This window comes from Myotis yumanensis, unplaced genomic scaffold, assembly GCF_028538775.1.
Source record: "Myotis yumanensis isolate MYYU_CA2020_CCGP unplaced genomic scaffold, mMyoYum1.0.hap1 SCAF_9, whole genome shotgun sequence".
In the NCBI taxonomy this organism is placed as follows: domain Eukaryota; kingdom Metazoa; phylum Chordata; class Mammalia; order Chiroptera; family Vespertilionidae; genus Myotis; species Myotis yumanensis.
Genome location: NW_027223760.1, coordinates 84,141,427 through 84,162,471, shown reverse-complemented (window position 1 = coordinate 84,162,471; position 21,045 = coordinate 84,141,427). Strand labels below are relative to the sequence as shown.

Sequence of the window (21,045 nt, the reverse complement as noted above, 5' to 3'; positions counted from 1 at the left end):
AAATGGTACTACTGCCTCGGAAGGATCATGCTATGAACTACTTTTTATAATCAGGGCAAAAAAATGTAGCTGCCCATACAGCAGCAAGATGCCTTTCACCTGTATGAAAAGCATCCCAGATTGCGAGGGGGATGTCCAACTGCCGGTTCAGGCCAGGATTGGGACTAAACTGGCAGTCAGACATCCCCCGAGGGCACAGGCCACCTGAGGGACCCCCATCTTGTGCACAAATTTTGGCACCGGGCCTCTAGTATCATAAATAAAACATTTCTGATTATTGATCTGTCTTTCCCTTTCTGCAGTAAACGTTATTTTCTTATGGATTTAAGTCTTTCTTATTTGCTGAATTTTATGTAATATTTTAAATTTGTGAGTCATAAGAAAAATTAGTTTGTGGTTGAAATCTTTCATTTCCAATCCTTACTATTAAATTATTCTTATTTTCATTGCATTTTGACAATTTGTATTTTCTTATGAAAACTCAATTTAAAATTGTTTACTACTTTTCCATAGAGTCATAATTATCGTAAGATTTGTATTTTCATTCTATCCCTATACCAATATGCTTGAGATTTCCTATAAAACTATCTGTATACTTTCTCAACCGTGACTATTTTACTTTAAAAAGAATGAATGATTGAATTTCTTCAGCAATTCAAGTCTTTTCGTTTCCACATTTATGGATTCTGTCATTCGTATTAAGCCCTCCACCATGCTTTTCTCAGTCTTGTTTTGTTTTTGACCTCTTGATTTAATTTTAAAATATTTTAAAAAATAAATTATCAAATAATTAAGTTTATAAATATGCTTCTTGGTAAGCTTAACCTGGATCCTAAAAACTTGATAAGTGACATTATTGGTGTCATATTCTCTAAATGACACATGTAAGTTTGATTTAGTCTTTCAAAAATTTACATGTAGGAGTATTTCTAGATGCTGAATCTTGTGTTCCTGGGCTTAATATTTTTCTTTTTCTTTTATATTTATATTAATTTCAGGTATATGTGGGGATGCACAGTATAGCATAAGGAATATAGTCAATGATATGGCTTAAGATTTTTGAAATTCCTTTAAAAGTATTTATTGGAGTGTAAGTTACATATAGAAAAGAACATCTTGATGCATTTTCACAAAGTAATATTCTTTTATAATCTGTACTAGCTCAAGAAACAGCACAAAACCATCCCATTAAATCCCTTTCCGGTCAGTTCTCCCCTCTGGGTAACACCTCTCCTGGTTTTTTTTTAAAAAGCCATTTTATGTATTACTAGAGGCCTGGTGCACGAAATTCATGCACGGGGGGGGCGGGTCCCCTCAGCTCAGCCTGCACCCTCTCCAATCTGGGATCCCTCTCACAATCCTGGACCACTGGCTCCTAATCGCTCACCTGCCAGCCTGCTTGGTCGCCCCTAACTGCACTCCCCCTGCCTGCCTGGTTGCCCCACACAGCCTGCTGTTCAGTTGTTTGGTCATCCCTCACTAACACCCCTGCTGGCCTGGTCATAGGCAGCCATCTTGTGAGGGTGTGAGGGTTAATTTGCATATTGCCGCTTTATTATATAGGATTAGCCCATTCCCACCCAATAGATTCTGTGTGGCTTCATTACCGGGAGTGACTGAAGACACCACAGTTTAATCTCGCTCCTTTGCCAGTACTTGGTGTGGCTTTGAGTCTCTGGATCTCAGACTCCCTCTCTCCAGCTCCTTTTTTCTTTACAATCTACTTGCTGGTCCCGGCCCTGGGCCTGGAGAGAGCACTGTCCAGGTGGCTGTCTGCGTGAGAGGTGAGGCCCCCTCGGGCTCAGAACCCACAGGAGCTGCCCTGCCCCTCCCACCCGGAGGCACTCGCCTGTCTTCACTCCTCTGGTGCTGGCAGCTGGGAAGCCTGCTGCCTGGTTATGCCGTCACTCACTCACTGGGGGTTGCAGCATGGCGATGCTTCGACTCATTTTGTCTTCACTTCTGAGCCTGAATAATTTTACAACGAGTTGCTCTCCTATATTTTATTTGATTACTCAGAGCTATAGTTCATATGAAAAAGGACAGATGGATGCTCATTATTCCCCTTCTTACTTATCCGGTTTCAAGATAACCGATTTCCAGTCACCCTCCATGTGAGCAATTAGGGGGTGTATGTTTTGGTGACATTGTTCTGGGCTCATTCTAACAGATGTGGGAGAGGTCACGGAGTTTGCCGTGGTTCCTGTCCCGTTGCCCCTTCCGGCCCCCTTTCCCTGCCTCCCCTCGTCTGTATCCTGGGGTGATGACAACTCCAGGTGTGAATGACGTCTCATAGGAAACCCCCTATCCAGTCTCAGGACGCTCTTCCCATTGAAGAGTGATCCCCTCTCCTAACTGAGGTGAAGAATGTGGGAGACACGAAACCTTGTCTGCCTCACTCCTTGTCAAACCTCCATGTTTACCCGCCAGGCAGTCAGTTCACTGTCCCTATCGGCTCCCAGCTGTAACAATATTGCATATCAGCTCCCAGCTGTAACAATGTTGCATATCACCTCCCAGCTGTAACAGTGTTGCATATCGGCTCCCAGCTGTAACAATGTTGCATATCAGCTCCCAGCTGTAACAGTGTTGCATATCGGCTCCCAGCTGTAACAATGTTGCACATCGGCTTCCAGCTGTAACAGTGTTGCACATCAGCTCCCAGCTGTAACAGTGTTGCACATCAGCTCCCAGCTGTAACAGTGTTGCACATCAGCTCCCAGCTGTAACAGTGTTGCACATCAGCTCCCAGCTGTAACAGTGTTGCATATCAGCTCCCAGCTGTAACAGTGTTGCACATCAGCTCCCAGCTGTAACAGTGTTGCACATCAGCTCCCAGCTGTAACAATGTTGCATATCAGCTCCCAGCTGTAACAGTGTTGCTGCTTGCAGGCAGGGGATACAGTTACACTTGGGGTTAGTCCATATCAGTGGAAACAAGTCAATGTTTCAAACTAATTGTGTTAAGAAATGTAAACAGAGTTTGGCTGAGGGAGTGTGTGTGGTGTGAATGGAGTGAATCGAGCTGCAGATCCAGGTGGCTGTGTGGAGGTGAAGCTCTCAGGCTGTGTTGTTGGTTTTCCCTGCAGTCATAGGAGTGAGAAGGCGTTCTGTTGATTGGGTGGTGTTTTGTTATTTATTTATTTATTGTGGTAACTTCTCTGTGTACAAGTACAAAAGGACAAAATAATCAGAATTCAAAAGGAAACAAAAATATATGGTTTATTTTCTCATCCCTGGGAGGCTGTCTGTCTCCTTTGTAATCTTGGTCCATCGTTTCTAAAATAATTGGGAAATGAAATTCAAATCGCTGCTCTGGAAAGCAGCAATGAACGCACATCTCCATAACGGTCGGCAAGCCCCTGCTAGGCTGCATGTCTGTGCGGCTCCTTTAATTGTAACTGAAGCACCCTTGCATTCATTATAGTCTCAACCTTGATTACTTGTAATGCGAATTGTACATTGGTATTCAAGGAATTAAAAGGCAATTAGGACACAATGGAGTGTTAAGCACTCGGTGTTTACACCTTCCTGCCCACGGAAGCATGTGATTCCGGCACCCATCTTATTGAAGCCCCTGCCCTTTAAGGTTCCAGCGTGAGGAGCAGTGCTCTTTTCTTGTTTAACCTATTAATTTAAAACCTGACACCGAGTGACAGTTTAGTCACCGATGAACTAGGTATTCCGGTGAACTGTCCTGGTGGGGAGACACCGGACCACGATCAGCGCTCACACAGGGTTTCCCGTGACACACGCAGTCGTGGCCGCGGAGTCTGAGCACAGGTGCTCCTCAGGCCGGAGCCCTCCTGAGACAGACCTCGGTGCCTCCGGGAGGGGCCGGGCCGAGGCCTGGCCTGTCCTGTGTGGAGCTTTCTGACCGCCGCTCTCTGCAGGGAGGACGTGCCTCTGTTCTCGGCAGGGGCGGCCGGCGTGCGCGTGGGCTACTGTCCGCAGCAGGACGCACTGGACGAGCCGCTGACGGGCTGGGAGCACCTGCGCTACTACTGCCGCCTGCGCGGGATCCCGGGGCCGCGCATCCCCAAGGTGAGGCCCCCAGGACCAGGACAGGGGCCCCCAGGGATGCCTCTCTGCTCCCTGAGGCTCGGGGCTTTGTTCCCCGTCAGGCCCCCTGCCGCCCCCTTGGGTTGTTTGTCTGGTTTCCGGCAGCCCTGGCTCCCTGGGCTCCAACCCAGCCCTCCAAGGGCTCCCAGGCCCAGAGCGCCCCTGGAGCCTCACCAGTGAGCCCTGTCTGTCCTTCCTCATCGCCCAGCGGGGCAGGGGGAGGCGGAGGGGTGGGGCTGGGGCCTGAGTGGGTTGTGCACAGACTGCTCTCCTCCAGGTGGCCGGGGACCTGGTGAGGCGCTTACACCTGGAGGCCCACGTGGACAAGCCTGTGGCCACCTACAGCGGGGGCACCCGGCGGAAGCTGTCCGCAGCCCTGGCCCTGCTGGGGAAGCCCCACCTTCTCCTGCTGGTGAGCAGGGGGCATCAGCGGGGGGCTCGTCCTAGGCTGGGAGCGGGGGCAGGGGTGGGGGTGGGGCGGGCTTGAAGTAACGCTCTTCGGGGTCAGCGTCCCCCACAGTCAGACCCGTCCCCGGGAGTTTGCGGAAGTGAGTTTACTTCTCGATGGTCCCTCTCATTGTCAAATTGAAGCTTCAATGAAACTGTGACATGAAGAGCAGCATTGGAGGATCTGGACTCACCCGGAAGCTCACCCACCTGTGTGTCCTCTGCCCGGCGGTCGCCGGCCTTTTCCGTCCCAGGGCACTCAGACCCACGGGTGACGTCCTGCGGCACAAGGATCCGTGTCGTTGTTGCTCTGACAAAAGGTTAGGTGTCACTTGGGTCCCTTCACACGGGACGCCGTGGCTGTGCTGGCTGCTGTCCTTATTGGACAGTCTCGGGGGAGAGGCCGGCGCCCTGACCACCCAGCGGGGCGGCCTGTGTACACATCCCGGCGGCGCCCGCCCGTGGAGCGCGGCCTGAGCTCGGGGAGACGTGCTGGGGGCTCCCCGGCCGCACAAGCCAGACCTGCTCCCACTGGGCCAGCATCTCTCCCCGGCGCTCCAACAGGACGTGCTTGGCGCTGAGAGGAGTCAGGCTCCAGGAAACGGCACGTGACTTGACGTTGCTAGTAAATGGAGCCTTTTCCCGCTGTCGTACGTCCTCCTTGGTGTCTCATTCTGAGTCTTTATAGCAGCTGAGGGTGCGTCTTAGAAACATCAGGGGGCTCACTCCCCTGCCCCCCGCGGAGGAGCTGGCGTGGAGGTGCCGTGGGGAGCACGGGGTGAGGCAGCGCGGACAGCGGCCCCGGAGCCGGAGCGGGGCTCCTCATGGCCGAGCTCCTGACCCATCTCTGTGGCTTTCCTTCAGGACGAGCCCAGCTCAGGGATGGACCCCTGCTCGAAGCGGTTCCTGTGGAAAACGATCACCCAGGAAGTTCAGGAAGGCTGCGCCGTGGTGCTGACCTCGCACAGGTGAGCCGGGAGCGAGCTGCGGGCACACAGGCCGGGGCTGGGCTCCGGCTGCCCACAGGGTCCTCCGTGTCCACTGCAGCCTGTGCCCTCCACTGACCCAGGGGCAGGGGAGCCGCACAGCCAGGGCCGTGGCCAGTGGCAGCACAGCTGGAATCCGCTCCTGGGGTCTGCTGGGTCCAAGGTCCCTGGAGAGCCGGGCCTCTGGCTTCCTGGGCCCGTTGGGCCTTTCCGTCTAAGGCCGCGTCCCCAGCAGGAGGACGAGCTGACGTGAAGACAGCAGCCTCTGAGTTTGGTCTCCTGGCTTCTTGCTCACAGAATTCATCTTGTGATTCGATGTCAGAACCTCCTTGGCCGCGCAGCACTCGCATGTGAGGCTCACAGAGCCGCTCCGGGCGAGTGGGCTGTGTGCTTGGCTGCTAAGGCCCGAGAGAGGGGTGGGCCTCCGGCCCTCCCTCCGTGGTGGGTGCAGACTGTGTCTGCGGGCCTCTGTCCTTTCTTTTCGGCCCTGCTTTCTCTCGTCTCGGGTTTGACCGTCTCTATCGGTTCATCTTCACGGTCACCGATCTCTCCTCCGTCTCAGGTGTGCGGGGGCCCTGCAGGGACGGCTCATCTGGAAGCTTCCCATGCCTTTCTTTTTAAAGATGCATTTCCGTCCCCTGCAGACTCTCTGTTGTGGTGGCCATTGTGATGGCATTGTCAGACTTCGCTGTCACTCTGTAAACATGGTGCTTTTGGTTGTCAGACGCATTTCCAGGGGCGGCGTTGAAGCGTTTCTGCTCATCTGACATCTGGGACACGTGGAAAAGGCTCCTGTGCCCGTGGCCTGAGCGCACCACGCATTCTTTGTTTCTTGCATGTCCAAGGTTTGCGGAGAGGTGGATGTTTTAGGTACTAAAGGTCCACCCCGGACCTGACTCCTCCCCTCTCCAAGCGCTGGTATTGCCAGGGTGTTCGTGGGTCGTTGTGTGTCTGTAGGGTTGCCGTGCCGGGGGTAGAACTCCGCGAGGTGGGCAAGCAGCGACCGACACCTCCACCAAATGTGTTTCTAAATGTTGTCATTCTTATTTATTTATTTTTATCATTATTATTTTAATATATTTTTATTGATTTCAGAGAGGAAAGGAGAGGGAGAGAGATGGAAACATCAATGATGAGAGAGAACCAGTGATCAGCTGCCTCCTGCACGCCCCTCACTGGGGATCGAGCCTGCAACCCGGGCATGTGCCCTTGGCCGGAATCGAACCTGGGACCCCTCCATCCACAGGCCGACGCTCTATCCACTGAGCCACGCTGGCCAGGGCATGTTGTCGTCATTTTTAAAGCCTGGGTGCTGAGGTCCTCCCAGCTTTCACAGCCGCCACCTGGGCGGGGGTGGTGCTCAGCCGCCTTGAGCAACGGGATTCTGGCCGGGTGGGGACCTGGTGTGGACGGGGCCCAGGCGTTTCCTAGCTGCCCAGGCTGCTTCCTCCTGGGTTCCGTGGTCCCCGAGACGTGTGTGGGGAGCCGGGGACCAACGTGGAGTGTGTGGCTGCGCAGGCTCTGCCCTGCCCAAGGGGGCAGCCTGGCGGGTGTGGGCCGCCCTGGCCCCACCACATTGTCTGGCAGGTGTGGGCCCGGCCGCCCCGTGCCGTCTAGCGGAGCCCAGCTCAGGCCGGGGCTGGAGCCATTGGCGCTGGCCGTCCCCTCAGCTCTAAGACAGTCACGGTACCGACCACGGAGTGGGGCGTGGACATTGCCCAGTGGTTCAGCCGGGAGTCCTCGTGCCGGACTCTCAGCAGCCGTGTGGGGAAGCTGGAGGCCTCAGATCAGACCTTCCCCTGGCTACGCAGGGTGTCAGCTGCGTTTCTCTGGTGGCTCAGGCCTTGGTTAATATGCAGAATTCGGAAATGGCTGCTGTCGCTCATTTTGCCCGGTTTAGAGTTGTTTTGGGGAAGGGACTTGTCAGTTCTCTCCATTGGTTGTGACCAGAAGTTCTGCCTTTCTTTTTAACTTCTGTATTTGTTTGCTCTTCAGAAAATAGAATTTCACGTTTAAACGAATTAAATGTGACAAATGCACTCTTGCCTGACATGACCCCTTTGCTGGCCAGTTCTGGAAACTCGGCCTGCCCTCCCGTGCTGCCTCAGGTCAGGGGCGGGGCTCTGAGGTTGGGTGCCAGTGTCATATGACACACTCCTCCTGCTCCACGTTTCCTGTGACTGTCTGACCGCCTCAGAGGACCCACCGCTGCGGTGCCTCTGGCAGCCCCTGCTCACAGCGACGACGCAGCCTCGGTTCATGCCTCTGTCCACGTCCACGCCCAGAGGTCCGAGGGCCTGTCGTGCCAGCAGGACGGCTCGGTGACTCCCTCCTCTCCTCACTCCTGACCCTGGTCCTGGGGGCCGCAGGGGCAGGAGGTGCGGGTGGGAATATGGAGAGGAACTACAGTTAGTCCAGGGCTGGCCGGGCCTGTGCCTCCTCCCTGACCTCAGGCCACGCACGTTCTGAGATGTTAATGTCTCGTCTGGTCTGCACTATCCTCTCCTGGCCCAGGGACCGCCCTGCAGTGCCTGGTGCACGACCTGTCACTGTCCCAGCCCCACGCGATGTGGTCCCTAAACAGGGCCACCCTCCCCTCCCCTCAGTCTTCCTGCCTCTCAGAAATGCTTCTAAAGATAGACATAAGAATTACTCTAAATGTCTCATCCGGAGTGATAAAATGTTGATGGGCATGGTACCATAGCCTTATTATAATTAACTAGAGGCCCCGTGCACGAAATTCGTGCACTTGCGGGGGGTTCCCCAGCCTGGCCTGTGCTCTCTCACAGTGCAGGAGCCCCACGATCCATCTCCCCAAAGAGGTAGGCCCCACCCACCCATCCAGTGCTCCTCGATGGATTGCCCTAAAGAGGTAGGCCGGGGCCGGAGGTCCTGCCTCCACGCCACATGGAGCCACCGGGACCCACCCACCTGTGCACGCCCGCTGCGCATGCAGCCTCCTGGTGATGGATTGTTACGGCCTGAGGGCATCATGGTGTGACGGTGTGACGACCACATAGGCTTTTATTAGTGTAGACTAGAGGCCCGGTGCACAAAAATTTGTGCACGTGGGGGGGAGAGGGGGGCCCTCAGCCCGGCCTGTGCCCTCTCGCAGTCTGGGACCCCTCGGGAGATAACGACCTGCTGGCTTAGGCCTGCTCCCGGGTGGCAGAGGGCAGGCCCAATCCCTAGGTGCAGCCCCTGGTCGGGCTCAGAGCAGGGCCGATTGGGGAGTTGGAGCGCTGCCCCCTGTCATGCACAGAGCAGGGCAGATCGGGAGGTTGCGATGCCACCCTCAGTCACGCTCAGGGTAGGGCCGATTGGGGGGTTGGGGCACTGCCCCCGTCACACTCAAGGCAGGGTTGATGGGGAGGTTGCGGCACCACCCCGTCATGCACAGAGCAGGGCCAATCAGGGGGTTGGGGAGCTCCCCCCTGTCACACACAGAGCAGGGCCCATCAGGGGGTTGAGGAGCTCCCCCCTGTCACTCACAGAGTAGGGCCGATAGGGGAGTTGGGGCACCGCCCCCTGTCACACACAGAGCAGGGCAGATCAGGGGGTTGGGGCACCGCCCCCTGTCACACTCAAGGCAGGGTCGATGGGGAGGTTGCGGCGCCACCCCCTGTCACGCACAGAGCAGGGCCAATCAGGGGGTTGGGGTGCTGCCCCCTGTCACTCACAGAGCAGGGCCCATCAGGGGGGTTGGGGCTCCATACCCTGTCACGCACAGAGCAGGGCCGATCAGGGGGTTGGGGTGCTGCCCCCTGTCACTCACAGAGCAGGGCCCATCAGGGGGGTTGGGGCTCCATACCCTGTCACACACAGAGCAGGGCCGATCAGGGGGTTGAGGAGCTCCCCCTGTCACTCACAGAGTAGGGCTGATAGGGGAGTTGGGGCACCGCCCCCTGTCACACACAGAGCAGGGCCCATCAGGGGGGTTGGGGCTCCATACCCTGTCACACACAGAGCAGGGTCGATCAGGGGGTTGGGGAACTCCCCCCTGTCATGCACAGAGCAGGACCCATCAGGGGGTTGGGGCGCCGCACCCTGTCACACACAGAGCTGCAGGGCGATCAGGGGGTTGGAGAGCTCCCCCCTATCAGGCACAGAGCAGGGCTGATCAGGGGGTTGGGGCGCCTTCCCCTGTCATGAACAGAGCAGGGCGCATAGGGAGGTTGTGGCCCCGCCCCCTGTCACACACAGAGCCGCAGGGCGATCAGGGGGTTTGGGCGCTGCCCCCTGTCACGCTGATCCTGGTGCTGGGAGGCCTCGCGGCTCTGCTGATCCCAGTGCTGGGAGGCATATTACCCTTTTACTATATAGGATAGAGGCCTGGTGCACGGGTGGGAGCCGACTGGTTTGCCCTGAAGGGTGTCCTGGATCAGGGTGGGGGTTCCACTTGGGTGCCTGGCCAGCCTGGGTGAGGGGCTGATGGCTGTTTGCAGCTGGTCACACCCCCTTCAGGGTGGGGGTCCCCACTGGGGTGCCTGGCCAGTCTGGGTGAGGGGCTGAGGGCTGTTTTCAGGCTGGCGGGTGACTGAAGCTCCCAACCGCTCCTTTTTTTCTTTTTTTATTCTGGGCCAGCTTTAGCTCTGAGGCTTGGCTCCAGCTCTGAGGCCTCAGCTGCTGAAAGCAGATATCTGGTTTGTTTGGGTTCTATAATCAAAACACTGTTTCAACTCCAGCTCTGAGATCCTGGCTGGCTGAAAGCAGGTTTCTGGGGTTTTGTTTAGCTTCTATATTTGTAACAATGTTTCAAACTGCAAGCTCAGAGGCCGGCAGCAGCAGGCAGGGAACGTTGGCTTCCTCTGTCACTGAAGCAAGCAAGCCTCATGTTCGCTTCAAGCTGCCTGGCTGCCGGCCGCCATCTTGGCTGGCAGTTAATTTGCATATCGCCCTGATTAGCCATGGGAAGGGTAGCAGAGGTACAGCTAATTACCATGTTTCTCTTTTATTAGATAGGATGTTATATTTTATATAATTATAAGAATACAATTAAAAATTATAAATCTTCATGAAATATTTTGTATCAAAGTAATGTTAATTTATATTACAAAATGAATTATAATTACAAGTTATATTGTTATTTATTATATTGTATTGTATATTAAATATCGCATATTTATTTTTATATATGGTAAACATATTTTATACAATTTTTTACTAATCACATTTAATGTTTATGCTTATCATATTTGACACTTAAAGTTACCAATCATATTTTACATTACAATAATTTTGTATAATAATTTTTATATTGTAATAATTTCCCATTCTAAAAATATCCATTCTTTTTTTAATGCTTCGTTCTGTTGATTGAAGTCTTCATTTAAGTCCATCAGTAAACTTGTTTCTTTCCATAAATGTCACTGCTTTGGGAGGGTCCTTCTTGCTGAGTTGCACTTCGTGCTGTTGCTGGAGGTGCTCATGGATCTCACCTGCTTCCTGGACTGGAAACACGCAGGCGCTTGGTTATTGTGGGGTCAGCGCCCACCACTGAGAGGTGCTCTCTGTGATGCTGACCGGGTGCCGGCTGACCTATGACCTGCAGGCCGGCTGACCTGCAGGTGTAGATGCTGGCTGACCTATGACCTATGGGTGCCGGCTGACCTGCAGGCCAGCTGACCTGTGACCTGTGGGTACTGGCTGACCTGCGGGTGCCAGCTGACCTGTGGGTGCCGGCTGACCTATGACCTGCAGGCCGGCTGACCTGCAGGTGTGGATGCCGGCTGACCTATGACCTATGGGTGCCGGCTGACCTGCAGGTGTGGATGCCGGCTGACCTATGACCTATGGGTGCCGGCTGACCTGCAGGCCAGCTGACCTGTGGGTGCCAGATGACCTATGACCTGCAGCTGTCAGCTGACCTGCAGGTGCCAGATGACCTGCTGGTGCTGAATGACCTGCGGGCCGGCTGACCTGCAGGTCGGTGTCTCGCTGCTTTGCTCACATGCTCCCTTCTCCCCGCAGCATGGAGGAGTGCGAGGCCCTGTGCACGAGGCTCGCCATCATGGTGGACGGCAGTTTCAGGTGCCTGGGCGCCCCCCAGCACATCAAGGACAGGTACGTCCGCTTCTCTCCCCGCCTGTTCGCTGTCGTCCGCAGCGACGGGGTGGTTCCTGGAGGTGCTTCCCCGCCAGCCCAGCCAGGTGGCTCCTCGCCGGAAGAAGGTGAAGGCCCGGAGGGGAGCGGGTGATGATGCCTCAGCTCAGGGCCTGGCCCGTCCCTGCTGCCCCCGCTGTCTCCTTCCCCGGGGACCCGGACCACTGTGGGCTCCAGGAGGGCTGGCAGTGCCATGGCAGAGTCGAGATGAAGATGGACAGGCTATCCTGCAAGGCTGTGCCCGTGCCCCTGGCCCAGGCCTCCCCGGTGGGAGGGTTGGAGCCGGGCGCCGTGGGTGCTCCCGTTCGATGGTGAAGCCCAAGGCACCTGGGCCCACGCCTCGCGCAGGCTCCCCTGGCTCAGCCTCTTCATGTCCTCTTTCTGCTCCTTGTTGGAATGTTAGTGATTTTGTCATCAATTTCTATGAGTATTTTATGTCCCAATATAACTTCTTAAAAACTCGGTGTTGCCTAAACTGTTTTCAAAGTCTCTATTTTCCTTTTAATTTGTTTAACCTGTTTTTTATATCGGCTCATTATTAAGTCGATACCTCTCTTCTTGTTTTCGTTTGTTCGATGTTTTTAACGTTAATTGGCGAGCAGAGATGTGTTGAGGAGCCGTAGGTGTCAGGTTAATATGCTTTTATTGGACGGAGAAAGCCCTGTGGGTGCTTGGCCTGTGACGCCGTGTTGGGGCGTGAAGGTCACCTTTCCGGGCCCGGGTGGGTGTTGCTGGGTCGGTCGCCTCCTGCATGACGTGTATGTCCGCGTGGGTTCTCCTTCGTGTCCTTCTACTCAGTGAGCCGCCTCGCCTGGCACTTCCTTCCTGGGTGGTTGAAACCACCAGCTTCGTCTCTTCTCTTGTTGGAAGTCTGTTTACTTCCCTTCTGGAGTCGGGCTCAGCAGCGTGTGTCGCTCACAGCGGTGCCTGGAGACACAGCGGCTCATTTCCTTCCTCCCTCCTCCCATGAGGCTGGGAATGTCCCGGCTCCCAGTCCTGATCCTGGAGTTGGAGTCTCTGTCGTCTTGCTCGGTCAGTAGGGCCAAAGGTTTGTGAATTGTGCTGATTGTTGGGAAGAACCAGGTTTTTTTGTTGTTTTTTTTTCTTTTTTTTAATTATTTTATTTTATTTTATTTTTTTTTATTTTTCGCTAAAAGTATTACAAAGGGTATTACATAAGTGTCCTTTTTTCCCCCCCGCCCTTGACAAGCCCCTGCCCTCCCTTACCCCCCAGTGTCTTATGTCCATTAGTTATGGTTATATGGATGCATACAAGTCCTTCGGTTGATCTCTTACTCCCCTCCCTCCTGTCCCCCAACCCTCCCTGGCCTTCCCACTGCAGTCCAACAATCAGTTTGAGGCAGCTCTGCCACTGTATTTATTATTGTTCAAAAGTTTGTAATGGTCTTAATTATTTATGAAAGAGTGAGATCATGTGATATTTTTCCTTCATTGACTGGCTTGTTGAGAACCAGGTTTTTGTTTCATTGATTTTCTCTTTCTGTTTCTTGGTGCCCGACCTGATCTCTACGGTCTCCGAGCTGCTCCTGGTGCAGGTTCGGTTCACTCTCATTGGCTGGTGCCTGGTGAGGGGCTCGGTTACTGCCTGTGACTGTTCTTACTGGTAATACAGGGGTTGAGGCTACACTCACACTCAGCGTGGAGATGCTGTGATGGGCCCATGCCCGGCACCTGGCCTGTCGCAGTGGGATAACGTGGCTTTGGGAGGCCCGTGGATTTGGGGAGGTCACTGTTTGATTCCTCAGCTGTGGCCCTCGGGCCACAGGGGGGCCTCCTGCAGCTCCTCATGGCTGCTCTCCTCCCTCGGGTCACAGGGGGCCTCCTGCAGCTCCTCAGGGCTGCTCTCCTCCCTCGGGCCACAGGGGGCCTCCTGCAGCTCCTCAGGGCTGCCCTCCCTCAGGCCACAGAGGCTCCTGGGGTTGGTGGTCTCACAGTGGCAGGGGGGCGGCTGGTTCAGTGACAGCCGTGCTGGCTGATTGCTCCCCATCCCTCATCCCTCTGTCCTTCCCCAGCCACCTCGGTCCCTGCAGACCTGACAGCCCTGCTGGGGGTGGCAGGGGGCGGGGTGGGGGGGGGCGGGTGCTCCAGCAGCTCAGCTCCCACCTCAGCACTCGCTTTCTCAGTTTGCATTTTCACCTTCCTCTCTATCAAATGGGTGTTGCTTCCAGGATTTGATGATTTTTTAAAAAGATTAACTTAGTTTCTGTGTCAGTATAAGTTGAATTAGAGCAAACTACATAGCAGCTATAATTAATTTCTGAATATATATATATATATATAAACTAGTGGCCTGGTGCACGGATTTGTGCACATTGAAAATAAATTAATTAGAAGAAAGATTCATGTAGTAATTACGTTACTGCAAAAAATCACATGTCAAAATAGTATATATAATATAGTATTATAACATTAAAATACAAAATTAAATTGCCATTGCGTGTCATATGTACTGGCCGGTTGGTCACGTGTGATTGGCTCCAGCGAGCACTTTATATGTATCGCGCATGCGCGAGTCAACATTTATTTTTAAATTGCCAGTACGTGTCATAAGTACTAGTCAGTCAGACAGACGGATGGTCAGTCACTAGGCCTTTTATATATATAGATATATTTTAAATATTTTTTATTATTGATTTCAGAGAGGAAGGGAGAGGCAGAGAGAGACAGAAACATCAGTGATGAGAGAGAATCACTGATCGGCTGCCTCCTACACTCCCCACACTGGAGATTGATCCCACAACCCAGGCATGTGGCCTGACTGGGAATCTAACCGTGACCTCCTGGTTCCTAGGTTGATGCTCAACCACTGAGCCGCACCGGCCGGGCGTGAATATATTTTTGAGCTTCCCAGACCCCAGCATTTGGAGTGGTTGCTTCTCTTCCTGCCTCCTGAGCAGTGGACTCAGAAGGCACTGTGTTGGTCTGAGCAGTAACCACGCTTCCCTGTGCTCAGGTTCGGGGCCAGCTACACCGTCCGCGTGTGGGTCTGCGCGGGAGGAAGTCAGAGCGCACTCTCCGACCGCCTGCAGCTGCGCTTCCCAGGAGCCCGGCTTAAGGTAGCGCCAGGGACGCTGCTGAGTGTCTGTCTGCAGCGAAGGCTTCTGTGGCTGCACTTGCTCCTTCCCGCTTCTGTCTGCGCAGAGCAGGGCCTCCTCCTGCAGATGTGAGCGGGCGGAGCTGGTGGCACTGAGAAGGGGTTCCCTGCGGGTCCGGGGTGGGTACCCGAGGACACTGTAGTCACACCCTGTCCTGGGCACAGCTCCTGGCCGGGCTCCCTCGATCCGGACAGATAATGGCCAACGTGACCTCGGTGTGCAGACATGTGACAGGCCCAGGGCCTCTGCCTTCTTCCCAGGGCCCCTGTGCCCCCTCAGCCGCTCCCCAGGGGACGCAGTGCGGCCGCAGCCTCTCCCCCGGGACTGGCGGGAGCTGCTGCCTGAGTCCAGGCCGTGCTCTGCCTGCCCACCTTGAGCAGTGGAGCCCCAGGGCCCTGGCTCCAGGGGGGCCAGCAGCTCCCCCTGCACTGCCTCCAGGAGGGGCCGCCCCGCCGCAGTCACCCACCGATTATGCTGTGAGGGAGGAGGTCCCGCCAGGCAGAGCACAGGGCCCACAGGGACACCCTGTCCAGTCGCTCTATGGGGCCTGGAGACGGTCGCGCCCAGGGGCTGCCCGGCCGGCAGGAGGCCAGCGGGGGCGAAGCCGGGGTTGCTGCGTGTCGTGTGTGCCTCGCGGTAAACTGCCCTCTCCCCACACGGGGACCAGGAAGGACCCTCGCCTGCTGTGTCCGCGTGGGTGGTGTCCAGATGGGTTGTGCTGATGCCTGTGTCAGGGGTCACTCCGTTTGGATTCCAGGGGCAGCGGCTGAACGTGCTGGAGTATCACGTGCCCGAGGGGTGGGCCTGCCTGGCCGACCTGTTCCAGCTGCTGGAGGACAGCAAGGCCGCCGGGAGCATCCGCCACTACGCCCTGGCCCAGGCCACGCTGGAGCAGGTGGGCCGCACGACACGCCCTGTGCCCTCGCCGCTCCCGGGCAGCGCTGTTGCTTTCGCAGGACGCGGATGGGGTGTTGAGTGGGAGGCCGGTTGCTGTCTGCTCTGCACCTGGGTCCCGGCCTCCATGCTAACGTTTGCTCATAGTTATGCCCCCTGGGGTTCGATTTCAGAGGTTTTACTTGTTTAGGGGGACTTAGGAGGGAGTGGGAGATAGAGGGTCTAGGAGGTGGGAGAGAGAGGGTCTAGGAGGTAGGAGAGAGAGGGTCTAGGAGGTGGGAGAGAGAGGGTCTAGGAGGTGGGAGAGAGAGGGTCTAGGAGGTAGGAGAGAGAGGGTCTAGGAGGTGGGAGAGAGAGGGTCTAGGAGGTGGGAGAGAGAGGGTTGAGGCTCTAGGAAGAGGTGGGTGTTCTGTGGGAGGGTTTCCTTGTATAACACTGAGGAGCGGTGGCCGGGTTCTTACAGGCTGACAATCATGTTCACTCTTCCTTTCAGGTGTTTGTTGATTTTGCTGCTGAGCAGTCGGCTCCTCCAGCGCCTCCTGACCCGCCCGCCCAGGGCTGCCAGCCCCAGCCCCTGCCTGTCTGAGCCCCGGACGCTGCTTCAGAGGAAGGAGTCTGCCCCCCCCCCCCCCCCGCCCCGGCCCCCCTCAGTCCCCAGCCAGCGCAGGAGCCCGGACATGCCAGGCCTGGGCGTCCTCTGTTGCCTGCATTGCCCCCTCTCTCTCTGTTCATGAGGAACCAAGCCTTTGGGCGGCTCCTCCAGCCCAGTCGCCCTGTGTGAGCTGGGGGGAGGGGGGCCCTTCTTGGTGACGCACGTGTGCGTGATTCTGAACCAGACTCAGAGGCTGGGCGCTGGGAGGCCCCGGGCTTCACCTTCCTGTGAGGCCGAGGCCACGCCCCTCCCGCCTCCTTACGGGAAACAGTCCCAGGATCATGTTTTAATTTGTCATCTTTTTACTGGATAAGCTCTCAAGTGTCTAAGATTTCAGTGGGTTAAATGCAGATTCCCCTTGTACTGGACGATGTATATGGTATGACATGGAAAAATCGCCTTTCTTTTCATCTCAAAGGTGCTATAAAAAAGGATGATTGTTTTCGCAAAATTAAGTAATTTGAACTTGGTAATCTGTATGATTTATGAAAGTTTTATCAGAATTTCACAGATTATAATTTTAAGGGAGTATACGCAGCGATGGGATGGAAATGCCTTTTCTTTTTCTTAGTTTGGATCAGTAGTCACCATGTTTAAACTCTTGTAAATTGGTGGTTTTCAGCGGCATCAGCAGCTCCTGGGCGCTTGTTCGAAGGCAGGTGGCCTGGCCCAGCGGCCGTGGGTCTGAGACATGGGGGAGCCCCGTGACCTGAATTCTACACAAGCCCCTGCGATTCCGACACGCATTCCCGCTGCACCCAGCCAGCATGGCGTAGGGCAGAGCCACCATCGCAGACCTTTACCCTCCCCCGCTTCCTGAAGGCCTCAGGGCACTGTCCACGTCCGTCCTCAGGTCTGACGTGCTGACCGAGGCTGAGAGGCTGCACCTGGTGGCGCCTAAATCCCTCGGTCACGTGTCCACTGCTGAGGCCGCTGACACCTCCCCGTCCGCCGAGTGGCCGTCTCTCCAGCCTCAGTGCAGGGCGCCCGCTTTGACTCCAATGGAGGGGTCGCCAGTGGCCACGGGCGCTTCTGGGAGGGTCTTTGGGCCGGACTCTGCCTCCTGAGCTCCCAGGGCTGGGCTGTGACCCGCAGGGATGGGGCCACGGCGCGTGGTGGACGCTGCAGTTCACACGCGTGACCTCCCTGGTCGCACGCAGCTCGTTGTCACACGGGAGATGTAACCCTTTGTTATTGTTGCTGTTGAATGAATAAATGAAGTCATGAAACACGCCTGCCTAGAACACGCCACGCCGTGACTCGCGCCGTGACTCCCACGCCCCGTGGGCTGCACCTCAGGGCGGGGTCACTCGGGAGGCGGCCCCCGCGCGCCCCGGGCCCTCGCGGCCGAGAAGGCTCACGGGTCACTGGTTTCACTCACTGTGCCTGCTCCAGGCTCCTCTCCTGGCCGCGCTGGAGGTGCCTTGAAGAGCAAACAGGAAGGGGGAGCCGAGTCATGACCGCCCGGGTCAGGTCCCGTGTTCACCGTGTTGGTCGGTCGACCAGTTAGGCAGGTGTTTCCTGCTTCGGACGTGGACGTGTGTCTTCAGGCCTCTGGGTTAAGGTCACTCACTGGGCACACAAACCGCCTGGGAGCGCCTTGCCTGCTGCGTGGGGCGGCCACCCCGCTGTGGGGGCGTGGGGGGGGAGCCTGCAGACAGAGCTGATCTGACAGAGGCGTGTCCGGGATTGAGAGAGAGTCCCAGCCGTCGTGCGAACTCCAGACTGAAAGGCAGATAAAGATCACAGCTCGCGGTGGCCAAGAGCGGCGGAAGGCCACGGCCAGCTCGGCTTGTGGGGTCTGAGTGAAGAGCAGCTCCCACGATCCCGGCGAAACCTCCCGTCACCCGGGGCCCCGCCCACACGGGGATGCAGACCTTCGGGTGTTCGGGCGGGTGTGACCACGGTGCACCTCGGCTTCCCATCGGCCGGCAGGGTGTCAGCTCGGGGCGCTCGGGGTTACAGCTCAGTGTCACCCCGCAGTCCTCGGCCCTTTCAGATCTGGGCCACACACACTCACGCCGTCAGCCCCTCTGAGCCGTCTGTGCACGTTCGGAGACGGCGGGCACCGTCAACACGGAGCCGGGTGAAGAAGAAGAGGAGGATGCCACAAGCTCTGCCCGAGACGCACAGCCGGGGCGGGGGGCGGGAGGGGGGGGGGGGCACGGGGAGACCTCGGCCACACGCGCTTCCTGCTCCAGGGCCCAGTGATCAGGTGGCTCCTCCTGACCAGGGACAGGGACAGGGAGCCGACTTCATGGAGTAGTTTCGCCTGATGGGCCTCACCCAGGGAGGGAGGGGCAGGGCCTTTGAGGGAGAGAGACTCTCAGAGCAAAGGAACCAGGTTCAGGGACAGCCGGCTGCCTGCCTGTCACCCAGGAGCATCAGGCCCAGCTCTGCCACCTTCGTCCTTTCCCTCACGCTCCGCAGCCGCTGCTGCAGCTCCAGCGACCGCAGTGCTCAAAGCAGCAAAAGGAGGAATTGGACGGAGGGGAGGGCCCAGCCGTGGACAGGCCACTGGCCGGCAGCCTAATTCATCCTGAGGCTTGTGTGACCTCGGCCAGGGACACCCACAGAGCCAGCAGCGCGGCTGCAGGGATGTCTGGGCCGTGCGGTGTCCGTGTGGCCGTGATGCGAGGCCCGCCTCCAGGCAGGAGGAAGGGAGCAGAATGAGAGCGATGGGCGTGTCACGTGAACCCGGTTTCCGTCTTCAGGATGAAAGCGCCGCATCACGGTCTGTAGGTCAGGTGCTGTAGGTCAGGTGCTGTAGGTCACGGTCTGTAGGTCAGGTCTGTAGGTCAGGTCTGTAGGTCAGGTCTGTAGGTCACAGTCTGTAGGTCAGGTCTGTAGGCCAGGTCTGTAGGTCACGGTCTGTAGGTCAGGTCTGTAGGTCAGGTCTGTAGGTCAGGTCTGTAGGTCAGGTGCTGTAGGTCACGGTCTGTAGGTCACAGTCTGTAGGTCAGGTGCTGTAGGTCAGGTCTGTAGGTCAGGTGCTGTAGGTCAGGTGCTGTAGGTCACGGTCTGTAGGTCAGGTGCTGTAGGTCACGGTCTGTAGGTCAGGTCTGTAGGTCAGGTGCTGTAGGTCAGGTCTGTAGGTCAGGTGCTGTAGGTCACGGTCTGTAGGTCAGGTGCTGTAGGTCACGGTCTGTAGGTCAGGTCTGTAGGTCACGGTCTGTAGGTCAGGTCTGTAGGTCAGGTCTGTAGGTCAGGTGCTGTAGGTCACGGTCTGTAGGTCAGGTGCCGTTGGGGCTCCCACACCTTTGCCAAGTCAAGGGTGACAGACTCGGGAGAAGCAAGGCGTGCTGGCGTCTCCCATGAGGCCGAGCGAACGGCACTGCCATGTCCTCACCTCGAGGGTGGCGAGGGTGCCGTGTCCTCACCGCGAGGGAGGGGGCCTGGGAGAGCTTTACGGGCGGCTTTTCCTGCTGGAAAGGGTTCAAGTTGCTGACGGAGTCAGAGCCTCTCTGCCGGTCGGGGCACAGGCGACCTTGACATTAAAGTGTTTGAAGGAAAAGGGTCCTCTGAGTTCAACCATCCCCGCCTGCGAGGCCCACGGTGCAGACCAGCCGGGGCCTCAGGCGCATCTGCTTCCAGGCAGGAGGCGGCATTGCGAGTGCCTTGTGCCACTTTTGTGGTTGATTTTATCTGCTCCCCAGTCGGGGCTGTGTGTTCGCTTTCTGGTTTTGTGCAGGAAGAGCTGGGACCTGCTTCAGGTGCACCTTTGTGGGCCCACGACCTGTGGTGAGGCGGGTTCTCACCTACCCCGGCCCATGTCAGATGGATGGATGGATGGATGGATGGATGGATAGATGGATGGATGGACAGATGGATGGATGGATGGATGGATGGATGGATGGATGAATGGATAGATGGATGGATGGATGGATGGATGGATGGATGGACAGATGGATGGATGGATGGATGGATGGATGGATGGATGAATAGATAAGTGGGTGGGTGGATGGACGGACGGATGGATGGATGAGTAGATAAGTGGGTGGGTGGGTGGATGGACGGATGGATGGATGGATGGATGGATGAGTAGATAAGTGGGTGGGTGGGTGGGTGGGTGGGTGGATGGATGGACAGACAGACGGACGAATCTCTGGATGTGTCTCCTGGTCTCCGTCTGCTAGGATGTCCTTTCTCTGTGCTCTTCTAGCAATTTCCACCTACCTCTCTGACAGGCTGTCTCTTTATTTTGAAGCCTCGTGAACTCTTTCTTCCTCAGTCCATGAGCTGCTGCAGGATTGCTAGCCGATTTCTTAACACTGGGTAAGGCTCAAAAAAGGAAAGAGCTGGTGTTAGCACAGTACACACTGGGAGTTTCTTAAAAGCAGTCGGGTACATAATTGGAACTAATTGAATGTTCTAGTCCATATGCATGAAAAACAATTTGCATTGCTTCATTATTTAAAAGCAGAATGAAGATGAGGATGTGGTGGGGATCTGCGTGAGGAGCGTTCCTCTGAGAATATTCACAGAAAACACAGCTTAGCTCCTTAGATCTCAGAAATAGAGTTTGGAAATACCTAGAGTTTTATTTATTCCAATTAATAAAAACTGTATCGAGTAGGTGTGTCCACATTGTGCCTTATCACCTAGCTCCAACCTTAAGCTTGTTTCCCACAGAGAAAAACAGCTCAGTGTTCAAAACAACTCGCAGGGGAACCTCTGAGACTGAGGCAGTAGTTCCAGAACCGTTACTGTCTCAGAAAAGCAAGAGGAATTTAATGGACGGACATGACCGTCTCCCCCAATATTAGTCTTCAATCTGGCCGAACCC

The 21,045-nt window shown here is 55.9% G+C and overlaps 1 protein-coding gene across 1 annotated transcript in view; it reads left to right on the top strand.

Annotated features, from left to right (window-relative positions):
* The window catches only part of ABCA13 (ATP binding cassette subfamily A member 13), a 118,194-nt gene extending 100,704 nt beyond the window's left edge, over nucleotides 1–17,490 (top strand). Inside the window, 7 exon segments of the mRNA XM_070424853.1 lie at nucleotides 3,894–4,044; nucleotides 4,340–4,474; nucleotides 5,374–5,477; nucleotides 11,466–11,558; nucleotides 14,572–14,674; nucleotides 15,471–15,608; nucleotides 16,101–17,490. Coding sequence (XP_070280954.1) covers nucleotides 3,894–4,044; nucleotides 4,340–4,474; nucleotides 5,374–5,477; nucleotides 11,466–11,558; nucleotides 14,572–14,674; nucleotides 15,471–15,608; nucleotides 16,101–16,193 — 817 coding nt within the window. The 3' untranslated portion in view covers nucleotides 16,194–17,490.
* The last annotated feature ends 3,555 nt before the right edge of the window (nucleotides 17,491–21,045 follow it).